General features: G+C 36.3%; 1 protein-coding gene across 2 annotated transcripts in view; it reads right to left on the reverse strand.

Annotated features, from left to right (window-relative positions):
* Positions 1–6331: 6331 nt before the first annotated feature.
* Positions 6332–14587, reverse strand: part of hpgd (15-hydroxyprostaglandin dehydrogenase) — a 34390-nt gene continuing 26134 nt past the window's right edge. The window contains exons 6-7 of one of the 2 annotated variants that reach the window (XM_022684547.2): positions 13487–13650; positions 6332–8657 (exon numbers count right to left, since the gene is read on the reverse strand). In XM_022684547.2, the coding sequence (XP_022540268.1) occupies positions 8534–8657; positions 13487–13650 (288 nt within the window). In that variant the 3' untranslated portion in view covers positions 6332–8533. The remainder of the gene's footprint in view (positions 8658–13486; positions 13651–14587) is intronic. The other variant, XM_049481410.1, reaches the window with a different exon arrangement.

A 14587-nucleotide genomic window follows, 5' to 3' on the forward strand; every position in this document is an offset into this window, starting at 1 on the left:
ATTTCTGCAAGCACGCCACAAACAGAGTCATCTGAGGTGTGCTTTGCTTTTGCATACCTCAGGCGACTCTGTTTGTGGCGTGCTTTCGAATCACTTTGCTCTTCCTTTCCTTGGGCGGACCTGATGAGAGCCAGTTTCATCAGTATTAAGTTTTGATGGTCTTTGCTGTGACTGCATTTGAGGATATTTTCACAGTTCTTGAAACTCTTCTTTTTGAATTGAATGACCTTTTCTGATTTTTTTTTTATTTATTTAGTTGAGTAGTTGTTGCTTCTCATAATCTGGATTAGAACATTACTCAAATATTCACTATTCACTGTATACCTGTAACTCTACCTCTTCACTACTTTACTTTAACTGATGCTCTCAAACACTTTATTAAGAGGCAAGAAATTCAAGTTATTAACTCTTGACGAGTTCAGCACAGCTGTTAACTGAAAGCCTGAATTCCAGGAGACTCTACCTCATAAAATTGACTGAGAAAATCCAGCAGAGATGTGCAAAACTGTTTAATCTAAGCAAAAAATATAGAACATGCTTTTTTTACTTACTAGATAATTCCATACGTTTTTCTTCATAGATTGGAGGATTGTTGCATTATATGTAGAATAATGGAGATGTTATTGTCATTTCACATTATATGTGTAGTACTTTGTAGTAATAAAGTAGCAGCAACATAAGTCCAAAGTGCAAATTGTTATAGCAGCATTCATGATTATGAATGTATATCAGTAACATAAGAGTGATAAAGTGTCACAGAACATCAGAAAAAGGTATCTAATAAAGTTTTAATTCCTAATTTACTAAAACAATGTAAAAAGGTGCACTCTTTTCTCCCCCCCCCCCCCCCCCACTGATGAGGACTGAACCCCCCCTCCCCCTGTAGGAAGGCAGAAATGTAGGGTAACGGTGAAAAATGTGTCAAGGTTTCCTCTCAGGCCGCATACCAGAGAAATATTTGGCAACGAGCTCGGCTGATGATGTCACCTGGGACCAGGAACACACATGTTGTGGTTAGCAGCGCCGCTGAGCTATGAGGAACTGAACACACATTTATCTCAGAGTTCATGATCATGCCCTGCTTCTCCCTCGCCGCCCTCTCATTACTCTCATTATCCAGAGAAAACTACATTCTTCATGTGATCTTATATCAAAGGCATCACAGCGTCCAACCCTGCAGTATCACATCACTCTCCAAACATCAGCTAAACATCCCCGCGTCCGGTTCCACCGCATACCTGCACCCGCAGCTACAACTCAACTCGCACGGCGGAGACATTCCTCTGTGAATAAAAACACATACATTTGATTAACAGGGAAAACGAGTAATGTTACTTTTATTCATGCAAACATTTTTCCACATTTCTGCTCTTTTAATTGAGTTTGATATCAACTGAGATGTAGATTTAGAGCCAATTATTTCACTATCGTACATTTACTGTTCTTTTAATTGAGTTAGATTGATATAAAGGCCAGTCCTTTCACTATAGTACAGTTTCTGCTCTCTTTACACTATAGCACAGTTAGTATAGTACTATAGATCTCCCTTTTTAATTGAGTCACATTGTGATACAGTGCCAGAACTGGCACTGTAATTGTTACAACCCCATTAGTTTGTCTAGGGATGATAAGAGGGGTATGTAACATTGTGGATAAGTTTAATGAGTGTATGGGTGTGTGAAACTGTGAGGGAGAAAACCACAGACCAGAGAAATTTCCACTTAACCGTTTACTGAAGTCACAACTCAATATATACAGTGACAAAATCCAAGTCCAATATTTACAAAAATATCTCAAAAAGATACTTAAATGAAAACAAAAGAAGGGCTGAACTCAGGACGGCACCAAAGGAAAGAACTTAACAAAACAAACCAAATCCCTAAGCTAACTTAACAAAAAGAATAACAACTTATCTAATGAAACAATGAAAACAAAAACTAACTACACTAAACCTAATATAATAAATAAAACATACAGAGTGTGGTGCCCGCCCCTTACCTAGGGTGTTTAACAAAAGAAGGCCTGTGTGATGGAAAATGTATGAGCGCGCTCCTTCTTACCTGTCCAGCACCTAAAAAGAAACAAATAAGGAAACAAAATACTACTGGCTATTAGCCATTTTAGAACTGATTCTCAGAAATACATGATTGTATGTTGCAGCATTGCAGTATGTTTGGGCCACATGGTTTCTCCCCCATCAAACAGCATGGCCACTGCTCTCCCTCTGTGGTGTCTGTCTGTCTGTCTGTCTGTCCCATCTGTCCTCCATTTCCCTCTGGTGGCAGACCTTAAATAAAAGGAGCTCCACCCACTGTGGAACCTCAGCACCTGGACCACACCCCAGGCTGTACCTGCAGACAGACACACACACACACAAACATGCCCTGCGTGCATTTGCACGTAACAGTAATAAAGAGTTTATTCTCTTTTATTTGAGTTAAGTTTTGTTACAGTACCTGTACTTTCATTATAGAACAGTTTCTGCTCTTTCGTTTGAGTTAGATTAAGATACGGTACTCATACTTCCACTGTAGTACAGTTTCATCTCTCTTAATTGAGTTAGGTTGCAATACAGTGGCAGAACCTGCGCTGAAGTACAGATTTTCTGCTCTTCTATTTGAGTTAAGTTTTGTTACAGTGCCGGTACTTTCATTATAGATTAGTTCCTGCTCTTTCTTTTGAGTTAGATTGTGATACAGTACTCATACTTCCACTGTACAGTTTTACCCTCTTAATTGAGTTAGGTTGTGATACAGTGCCAGGACTTGCTCTATAGTACAGATTTTCTGCTCTTTTATTTGAGTTGCAGTACCTGTATGTTCATTACAGTATAGTACAATTTCTGCTCTCTTTATTGAGTTAGACTGCATTACAGTTCTCATACTTCCACTGTAGCACAGTTTTTGCTCTCTTAATTGAGTTAAATTGTGATATAACACTCATACTTTCACTATAGTAGAGTCTCTCTCCTCTTAATTAAGTTAAATTGTGATATAGAACTCATACTTTCACTCTAGTGCAGTTTCTACTCTCTTAATTGAGTTATATTGTATACACAGTACCAATACTTTCATTAGAACAGTTTATTTGCTTTTTAGTTAGATTTTAAGGAGGTAACCATAATTTGTTTTGTAGTACAGTTTTACCTGTTTAATTGAGTTATTGTGATGGGCAGTGGCAGAGTAGGGTCTCAGAACTCCAACTCCCAGAATCCCCGGTGGGGTGCAGCACTCTATATAAATCCCAGTCAAACCCACCTTTCTCTGTCACACCTTTGTAGGGCATTTCTTTTTCTGCTCTTTTGAGTTAGTTAGAGTTAAATTTTCACTTAAGTACAGTTTCTGCTCTTTAAATTGAGTTAGTGTATTGGTTTATTAATAAATACCTACTTATTTGTTATTCTGATTCTGTTTTATCAGCCAATCAGATCAGGCCAGTCTGAGTGTATTATTATGGTCTGCGCTGACCCGTCCGGTGTTTAGAAGTGCAGCAGCTGTAACTGAGAGCCTGTGTAATCAGTCTCTTTGATTAAGCTCCGTCACATTAACTCTAATTAAACAGTGTTTAACTCCAACCTCACAATCATCCGCATGTGTGTTTTAGACCGAACATGTAAACACAGCACAGGCTGGAGGAGCTCTGGAGACCATGTGAGGTTCTCAGACTACGGTCCAAATCCACAGATGTTTCCAGGAGAATAACTGAAGGGAACCAAAAGTATGTTTAGTTTGAGTTGATTAACTGATTAACTCAAATAAAATAAAATTGCTATAGAGTTTTTTTTTTAAATGATGCTACAGAAGAACCTCTTTTGGATGAAGAAAGAATAAAAAAATTATAATGAGTAATAGTTTCAACCAGGTTTGACCATTTTTTTTTTCAGTAAACATGATATTTAGCACATTTATATGTGTTAATATATATATATATATATATATATATATATATATATATATATATATATATATATATTGATTTATCATAAAAAAGCAAGTGGTCACAATATACTGTACGTGGAGTGTAAATAGTATAATGCTGATATATAAACATACATCAAATTAATTCGGAAATAAAAATCATTGCTGTTTCTCACAGTTAAACAGAACTTGATTTTTTCTTTAACTTGAAATCAGCCAATAATAATTTATCTTTACTTTAAACAGTACTTTGAGTGTTCATACAGTAACTATTGATTAAATTAAATTAAAATATGAATTTTTAAAATTGGCTTTCGGCTGATTAATCATGCGTCAAATTAATTTGATACAGAAATAAAAAGCATTTCTGTTTCTCTCAGTTGAACAGAAGAGTTAAAATGTAATTTTACACTTTTTTTTAGTAAAAAAATTAATAGTAAAAGTAAATGATAAAATAAAATGATACGTGCTAAAAATGATCAAATTAATATTAATAATCAACTAAGATTATAAGAATCAAAACAAAAGTATATATATATTTATTTCTTGAACTTGATTTTTTTTTACATTCAAATTTAAATGTGCTCTTTTGTTCTTTAATGCATTTTTAAATACAACAATTTTCCTCCTAAAACAAGTCACTCAATAACAAATAATGGGTTGTTTTACAGGTTACACTAGGGGACTTTTGGAGGTAACAGAAAGCAGTGATAGTTTAGAGAACTGATCTCTGAAAGGTTAAATAAGGTTAAAGACTGAGCCACACCTGGAATTCAGTCTCTATTTAAATCTAATCATCACTACACTACCTTCTGCTGTACATTATCACCTGACAGTCATGAGGAAAACTGCAGATTAAAAATAATTATAAAAAAAAGGATATTAAACAATAAAAATTTAAATGTTAATATGATTTAATATGTTAACAAAATGGTGTTAAATTTGAAATGATTCTTTAAATGAGTTACTAAATTAAAAGTAACGATAGGGAGTCCTGTATATTAAATAATACAGGAAATACCTTGTTTTTTTATGAGAATGCAATCGAACATAATGATCAAACATTATATCTTGAGAGCTGATCATTTTACACTGGTATATTTAAGCAATAATACACAAAAAGGAGTGCTATAATGTGTAATATTGGCACTGCTGTGCTGCAGTCGTAGATCAGCATACTAGTTCCAATATTACACATTATAACATCAACCTTGAGTGTATTATTGCGATTTTACCACAGTTACATTATCCCTGTATATTGAAAGATTTTGAGTGAAAAGGATGAGAAAATAGGATCTTTTTGATTATAAAAACTAAGTTCAAACCAGTTAAAATAGTTCCATTGCTGCTCTGTTTGTAGCTGCGCTGTTTGGCTTGTAAGCGCTGCATCATTGCTAGGTTACCTGTATGTGGTGGAGTAATGCATGGAGAGCTTCGGTTACAGTGCATTACCAGCTGATAACGGCACTCATAGAACACCTCTCAGCCAATCATATTGCAGGGTCGGGACTAACTGTGGTATAATATGGATTAATAAGTACAAGACAATCAGTGAACAATATCAGCCCCAAAAACATGGATCTGTCCATTTGTAGAATATAGTAATTTATACTCAAATTAAACCAAGATTAATTTATTAGAATATCAGAATGGTGAAAAAAGCATATGAGGAAGAAAGGAAGGGCTCATTATGCGAAAGCTTACCACGTCATCTGTTAAACATGGTGGAGGCAGTGGCATTGCATGCGCATGTATTGCTGCAAATGAAACTAAAGGTGACTGCTGTGTATGAATGCTGTTTCTGCTTAATAATTCCACAGAAATTATTGATTATACAAATAAGCTTATCCCAGTTTCAAAAATAGAAGTTTAAAATTAAAGGAAAAACATTTTTTTTTCTAAAATCTATTATTTTTGCTGCTTGAAACCATTTCTGCTGGGTGTAATTGGTCTATTGAATATATAAATGGAAAATTATACATTTCTCCCTCCCCTAAATGTTATATATTATGAACATACAATGTAGGACTCATATAGAACTTTAAATATAAGCTTCAAAGGGTAAAAATATCCGACCTAAGTCCTTTTGTTTTCAGTTCGAATTTGAGACATAATGCGTTTTTTTTTTTTTAATTAAAATAATAAATAAACAAACAAATAATTTATGTTTACTTTAAACTGTATTTAAATATACATACACAAATTATGTATTAAATTAATATGGCTTTCAGATCATTTAAAATTCATCAAATTTAAATTTGTTCCAGAAAAAAAATAATCATTTCTGTTTCTCACAGTTGAACCGAAGGGTTACATAAAAAAAAAAAAATTGAAATATTGTAAAAACATTATAATTCATAGCTTAAATTAAAAGCTTTAATACACCACAAATGAACACACTTTCCACATAATGCTCAATTTATATTTCCCTTTATTATTATGAAAAGAATAATTTCCTTCTTTACAAAAAAAACATCTTTTTTTGGTTATTCTTTGGTACAACTAGTTTTGCATTGTACATAAATGCAGAATTTTGGAAACAACTGTAACAAAAAACACGTACATGTATAATAAAATGGATTCGTGGCTAATGAGGTAAGATTAAGGCCATATAGCGGAAACTAATATTAATAAATATGAAGGCACATAAAGAACTGTTTCATAAGAATCCTTATAAACATGGTTACAATCACACAACACATATTTATACAACAGATCATTAAAACAAACACACTGCAGCTAAAAGCTCCCTCACACCTGTTTACATGGCTTTAATAAGGGTGTAAAACCTGAAATTATCAACGTCTGAACGTGAATAACATGCAGATTGATTTACCCTGATCATTTTTAACCAATTAAAAAATATGGGGGTTATCTTTTTTTTAGAGAGAGTTGGTGCGTCCTGATTCCTGCCGACTACGCCAACTTTTTTAATTTAAGCTATATCTGCCTCATCTATAGTGTATTATTGATTAAAATGATCAATCATTTATTTTAAAATGTTGATAATATTTCCTATACATGAATGCATGAATGAATGTATTTATAATACATTAAACAGCATAAATTATACCTATTTTTCCTACATTGTAAATGAATAGTAAAGTGATCCAGACTATAAAATAGCACATAAGGAATCATGTAGTAACTTAAAAGTGTTAAACAAACCAGGTAATTATATCTGGGTTTTTAACTTGTGGTTTCTGAGGCTGGAAAAGTCTTTCTCTTCTCTTCCTTTCCTGTGGCGGTCCTGATGAGTGCCAGTTCCATCATAATAAAATTTCTGATGGTCTTTTTTGCGACTGCACTTGAGGATAATTTATGATAATAACTGATGCTCTCAAACACTTTATTAAGAGGCAAGAAATATAAGTAATTAACTCTTGATGAGTTCAGCGCAGCTGTTAACTGAAAGCCTGAATTCCAGGTGACTCTACCTCATAAAGCTGACTGAGAAAATCCAGCAGAGATGTGCAAAACTGTTTAATCTAAACAACACAAGAAATTATACTTTGAAGAATGCAAAATATAAAACATATTCTGGTTTGTTTAACCCTTTTTTGTTTAGAAATTAATTAAATCTACAATAAATTTAAGGTGTGTCCAAACTTGTTGTTGGATTAAAAACATTAGATTGCGCCTAATGTCTTCAGATAGACTCTAGACACAGTTAAGTTCACTTACGATAATTTTCTCAGGATAATAAGTCTACGCTGAGTATATATTGGCAGTAATATTTTACACTATAGATGATGCAGATTTGGGCTCAAACTCTGCTTTTTGACAATAACATGAATTTAAAAATGTGGGGAAGATGTTCTCAGTGCTGGTCGTATATATATTTTTTCACACAATGAATTGATAATTACAGGGGTTGGACAATGAAACTGAAACTCCTGGTTTTAGAGCACAATAAATTATTGTGGTGACGGACAGTTCTGGTGGAAACAGGAGAGTTGAGGTGCAGATTGAATTCTGCCGTGATTTGATCAGCCGTGGTTTTATGTTTTTTGGATACAATCCGGGTTAGCACCCGAACATCCCTTTCAGACAGCGTCCACAGTTAATCCTGTTGGATGTGGTTGGTTCTTCTTGGTGGTATGCTGACATTACCCTGGATACCGTGGCTCTTGATGCATCACAAAGACTTGCTGTCTTGGTCACAGATGCTCCAGCAAGACGTGCACCAACAATTTGTCCTCTTTTGAACTCTGGTATGTCACCCATAATGTTGTGTGCATTGCAATATTTAGAGCAGAACTGTGCTCTTACTCTGCTAATTGAACCTTCACACTCTTCACGCTCTTACTGGTGCAACGTGCAATTAATGAAGATTGGCCACCAGGCTGCTCCAATTTAGCCATGAAACCTCCCACACTAAAATTAGACAGGTGTTTCAGTTTCATTGTCCAACCCCTGTACCTCCAATATTGAATTTACTAAGGGTTAAATCAGGACCAGTGCTGAGAGTCTCTGAGTTCAGACTCCTCTTGTAGTTGGTGTTTAGATTAAGGCCAGTACAGTGCAGGGGTTAACCAGCGCTCCGAGTGCAGCTGAATGAAGACCCTGAGCTGGAGCTGCTGACGGTTCGGCTGATGGTTAGCTGAGGTGCTGGTTCAGGCTGAGAGCGGCTCGTAGGTGTGGAAGTGAATCCCTTTAGAACATGTGATCTTCATCACCGCCCCGTTCAGAGTCTCATCTGTTATAATGCGCATCATTCCCTCCGCGATCAGAGACGGCCTGAAAAACACACACAGAAAACATCAGCGGAGAACATAAACACACATTTATGAGCTGTGTTTCACAGATAAACTCAGATAAACACCTTCTCAAGGTCCTATTTTACTAATTTATAAGCTGGCAGTGAACCACACAATATGCAGCTTGATTTAGGGTGCCTCAGTGTGTCTTTGCTATCGTAACAACGGGAAAGGTACACCTTGCTTAGCTCGAAACTCACAAAAGGCATGTACTAATTATCTTAAATAATCATGGGTGTGTTTAATTTTGGCCGTAATGTGAAGTAATCCAATGAGCATGTCTCTTGCTCATCATTCCCTTGAAGAGTCAGGTGTGCTCTGACTTTGGCGGATTGCTATTTTAACGGCACAGCTACCTGGACGTGTTCAACACTTCTCATCAGAGGAAGCTGACCTGCACGTTTACACTCATTCACTCTATTTAAAAGTTGTGTTTATGCACTGCTGTGTGTTCATATGTGCATAACAGGTGGAGGTGTATGCATGTTGGGGATGCGCCATTCTTCGACAATTTACTGCCAAGATAGCAATGAACGTCTGACTGTTGATGTCTGTCTAGGTTGTATTCAGTCAGTGGAGCACCTGTGTTTTTCCTTGCCAAGGTAGAGATAGCAATACACCAGAAATGTACCTGAACACACTTCATTTCCAGACCACCACGCCCATCACCATAGATATATATTCAGAAGCATCGTTGCTATTTAAACAACGCAAGTGAAAGGCATAAAAATGGACACTTGGTGGTGTGTAAGATAGCAATGAACATCGTGACAAGCCTCGTGCAATGTGTAAGATAGGATTCTTCATGTGTATTTTTTTTTCTAATGCTATATAGAGTTTTACATAACTTTAACATAAGAATAACTTTTACGTAAGAATTTACAAAACAGCGTAAATGGGAAACTTGCTAAACATGTTACAAAACAAAAAGAGAGCAAGCGTTTGCCTTACTAGGTTGCTGAAGTGTTGCTAGGTGGTTGCTGTGCTTACTAATTTATTATTAATTGTCAGCTTCACAGTTGGGTGTACAAACATTTGCACCCCATTCATTTATATAGAAATAACATTGATATCTGAGAGACATTTGCTAGTGCATCTCAAAAATTTAGAATATCATTGAAAAGTTACTTTATTTCAGTAATTCAGTTGAAAATGTGAAACTCATATATTATATAGATATATTACACGTACAGTGATCTATTTTAAGCGTTTATTTCTTTTATTGTTGATGATTATGAAGCTTACAGCCAATAAAAAACCCAAAAATTAGTGTCTCAGAAAATTAGAATATTATATAAGACCAACTGGTACTTTTGGCAGTGTGCCAAGTCCTGCTGGAAAATGAAATCTGCATCTCTATAACATTTGTCAGCAGAGGAAAGCATGAAGTGCTGTAAGATAATCATCAACAATAAAAATAAATAAAATAGATTGCTCTGTGTGTCATATATCTAAATAATATATGGGTTTCACATTTTGAAAGGAATTACTGAAATAAAGTAACTTTTCAATGATATTCTAATTTTTTTGAGATGCATTAGCATAGACTGTGTATAGCTGGACAGAGCATCGTCTCTCAAAAGTGAAGCCACCACAGGTCGGGCGCCCCCTGCTGTTCGGTTTCAGAAAGCTGTGTAACCCCACCCATCCCCATAGGTTTCAATGGCAAAACAGAACAACTTTCAATCACGTTTTTTTCTAATATACTGTAATTCTACCACCTTTATTTAAATGCAGCAGCTAGTGTAACCTCTGCTTATATTGTAAAATTTTTATATCCCCACAGAATTCGTTTTTTAAAACGTTATTCAGCTCTATTCAAAAAAGGTGTGGTTATAGGCTGGACCAGTAACAGACCGTCAGCTCCGCTCCGCCCCGCTCTGCAGTCTGTGACCGTGAGGCAGCCCTCAGGGGCGGGGTTATTTAAATGAGTAGGCTGCTCTCCACAGTCTTTCTCCCTCCTCTGGTCTCTACTGCGCAGAATCGGGTGTCAGGATCACCAACATGGCGGAAGATTTTGGCTTCATTTTCATTGAATAAATGGGAACGGAGACATGGCGTCCATCTTTTTGTACAGTCTCTGTGCACTAGTATTAAATAAAACTGTAAAATACACTCACTGCTGAGATAAAACCCTGTTTTGTCTGAAACCAGCGAATCAAAATGATTCCAAATCTACAAGATTTTATCCAGGTCTATTTCTACAAGACATTTCCCCTGAATTCCAGAGATCCAGACAGATAACAGCTCTATCAGCAGGTGATGATATCGAGGTGATTTGGCTGCAGTCCGATCTGTGCTGTCCTCTATCCAAAGCACTAACTGAGTATATCAGTGTGTTTCTGCTAAAAAAGATTCAGAGCATGTAAGGCCAACTTCAGACAGCGTTCAGCACGTCTCCTACAGGCATCTGCAGGGTGGATTACACTCATGTAACATTTTAAATACTATAAATTCTTTGTAGAACAATGTGTTAATGTGATGTGTTAACACTCTACAGACTAGTCAGAAAGACATTTGGTGTGTTACAATGTCACACCTTCAGCCTTTGAACTACACAATGACATTCCTCCTTTACACGGCACTACCAGGAAGCTCATCACCTGAATATTGAACACACCTGATTCATCACCTATAAATACTTTAAATTCACCACCTATAAGTACGCTCTCATTTTCAACATTGTTTGTGGACCTTTTGACCCTGATGTTTGCCTGCCCTCTGTTATCCCCATGCCTGTGTATGATCCCTGTGTACTTTATTTAATAAAATACTTCTATTCAATCTGTGTGTGTCTGAGTTGTATTCTTTTTTAATTGATGTTTTGCCAATTTTAATTTTAAAAAAGATATGATATTTTTTTATAAATTTTGCCATATCGCCCACCCCTATAATATGATAGCTTTTTTTGTTTTCAAAAGTCCAGCCTGACAAGCAGAAGATACCAAAGACATTCATTCCTATTGAGCAATCCCAGCTCAAAGAATTCCAAAGAGAAATCCTGCTCCATCAAGCGGAACAGTGATCACGCTGAGCTCTGGTGGAGCTCCAGCTGTGCAGCACTGATCTGAAGATCGGAGAGTTAGATCTGCCTTTACCCTGAACTCCCCAGCGCTCTGTGTACAGTACATACTCTCACAGATAACAGATAACCTGAAAATATGAAAACAACAGACCTCCCACATCAACAAGACTATATCTAATCTAGAGACGACTCTAGAGAGGATTCATCAGACTTATCTACAGCTCTGAAAAACATTAAGAGAGCACTTCAGTTTCTGAATCAGTTTCTCTGATTTTGCTATTTATAGTTGAATGTTTGAGTAAAATGAACATTGCTTTTTCATTCAATAAACTATGTACAACATTTCTCCCAAATTCCAAATAAAAATACAAAAATATTGTCATTTGGAGCATTTTTGCAGAAAATGAGAAATGTCTGAAATAATAAAAAAAGCTGCAGAGCTTTCAGACCTCATATAATGCAAAGAAAACAAACAAGTTCATATTCATAAAGGTTTAAGAGTTCAGAAATCAATATTTGGTGGAATAACCAAAAAACATTTTTTATGCATCTTGGCATCATGTTCTCCATGCTCTCCACCAGTCTTACACACTGCTTTTGGATAACTTTATGCTGCTTTACTCCTGGTGCAAACATTCAAGCAGTTCAGTTTGGTGGTTTGATGGCTTGTGATCATCCATCTTCCTCTTGATTATATTCCAGAGGTTTTCAATTTGGTAAAATCAAAGATACTCATCGTTTTTAAGTGGTCTCTTACATGGGCATTGCCTGGCCTGGGCTTCTGGAATAATTTTCCATTAGCCCCGAATTGTTTTGCTCGGCTCAGCTGTATTATTAATAAGGAGACCACTGTGTGCATGGAAACAGCCAATCAGGTTGCTGAATTTGCGGAGCATGGTGGGCTAGTAGAGGGACCCTGGCTAGTGTGCTCATGGCAAAGTGAGGCATTTAAGTGGCATTTGTAAATATAACTCAAAGTACAGTTGTTGGACAATGAAACTGAAACACCTGGTTTTAGAGCACAATAATTGATTGTGGTGACGGACAGTTCTGGTGGAAACAGGAGAGTTGAGGTGCACATTGAATTCTGCCGTGATTTGATCAGCCGTGGTTTTATGTTTTTTATTGGATACAATCCGGGTTAGCACCCGAACATCCCTTTCAGACAGCTTCCTCTTGCAGCGTCCACAGTTAATCCTGTTGGATGTGGTTGGTCCTTCTTGGTGGTATGCTGACATTACCCTGGATACCGTGGCTCTTGATGCATCACAAAGACTTGCTGTCTTGGTCACAGATGCTCCAGCAAGACGTGCACCAACAATTTGTCCTCTTTTGAACTCTGGTATGTCACCCATAATGTTGTGTGCATTGCAATATTTAGAGCAGAACTGTGCTCTTACCCTGCTAATTGAACATTCACACTTTTACTGCTCTTACTGGTGCAATGTGCAATTAATGAAGATTGGCCACCAGGCTGCTCCAATTTAGACATGAAACCTCCCACACTAAAATGACAGGTGTTTCAGTTTCATTGTCCAACATCTGTATATCGTCGCTGTCCAATGAAAAACAAGTATCTCCAAAACAGCAACTTTACAGGAGAGAGAAAAAAGGTCATTTTTAAGAGTTTTTATTGGTCCGTTCACTAAAAAAAAATTGACACAGTGTAAGGGACAGTTTGTGTGTTCAAATTATGTAGTAAACTAAAAATCGACAATTTTTTTTTTTCCATAATGTCCCTACTTTTACCGTCGAATAGCAAATATTACATGGCCTCTACTTACTTCAGCACCCCGTACTTGTCCATCCTCTGCTTGAACTCGTCTTTAAACTTGACGAATTTGCCCATGGTCTCCTCGCTCTCCACGGTTTGGAGGAGCTGCGTGTCCACGAAGGCCGGGCACAGGGCGTTGATCCTCACCCCGTAATCACACTGCTCAGACGCGTCCTGCCAGACACAAGAACATGTCCAAACACGGTCAGCACAAATAACAGCGCTCACACAAAGAATGTGTCAACCAGAAGACTGAGGAGAGGGTGATATTATCTGAGAGCTCATCAGGTCAGCATTCCTCTACTGTAACACTATATACTGTATAATATATACACATAAACTAGAGAACCTAACACAAGGCAACTTATAATAATTTTGAGTAGCATTTAAAGACAAATCTAAACCATTTACACAAAAACAAAATGGCAAAAAGCAACACAATATCAATAAAATGTTTATATACTTTACAGTAAGCTTCCTGTATTCCTGTATTTTATTTCAGACAAGGATGGGTTTCTGTGATTTTACCAAATTGAAAACCTCTGGAATATAAGCAAGAGGAAGATGGATGATCGCAAACCATCAAACCACCAAACTGAACTGCTTGAATACATTTTGGCACCAGGAGTAAAGCAGCATAAAGATATCCAAAAGCAGTGTGTAAGACTGGTGGAGGAGAACATGATGCCAAGATGCATGACAACTGTGATTACAAAACAGGATTATTCGACCAAATATTGATTTCTGACCCTTAAAACTGTATGAATATGAACAAGTTTTCTTTGCATTATTGGAGGTCTGAAAGCTCTGCATCCTTTTTTTATTTCAGCCATTTCTCATTGTCTGCATATAAATGCTCTAGGTCAGCATATCTCTTCTGTAACACTATATACAATATACATATAAATTATAGAATCTAACACAAGGCATGTGCAGGTATGTAGATCTTAAATGCAATGCTTTTAGGAATTTTGAGACTAATCTAAACCATTTACACAAAAACAAAATGGCAAAAAACAACACAATATCAATAGTATGTTTAAATACTTTACAGTAAGCTTCCTGTATTCCTGTATGTTATGTATAATATAATAAATCAGTTTTTTACAAA

This window comes from Astyanax mexicanus, chromosome 7 (genome assembly GCF_023375975.1).
Source record: "Astyanax mexicanus isolate ESR-SI-001 chromosome 7, AstMex3_surface, whole genome shotgun sequence".
NCBI classification, from domain to species: domain Eukaryota; kingdom Metazoa; phylum Chordata; class Actinopteri; order Characiformes; family Acestrorhamphidae; genus Astyanax; species Astyanax mexicanus.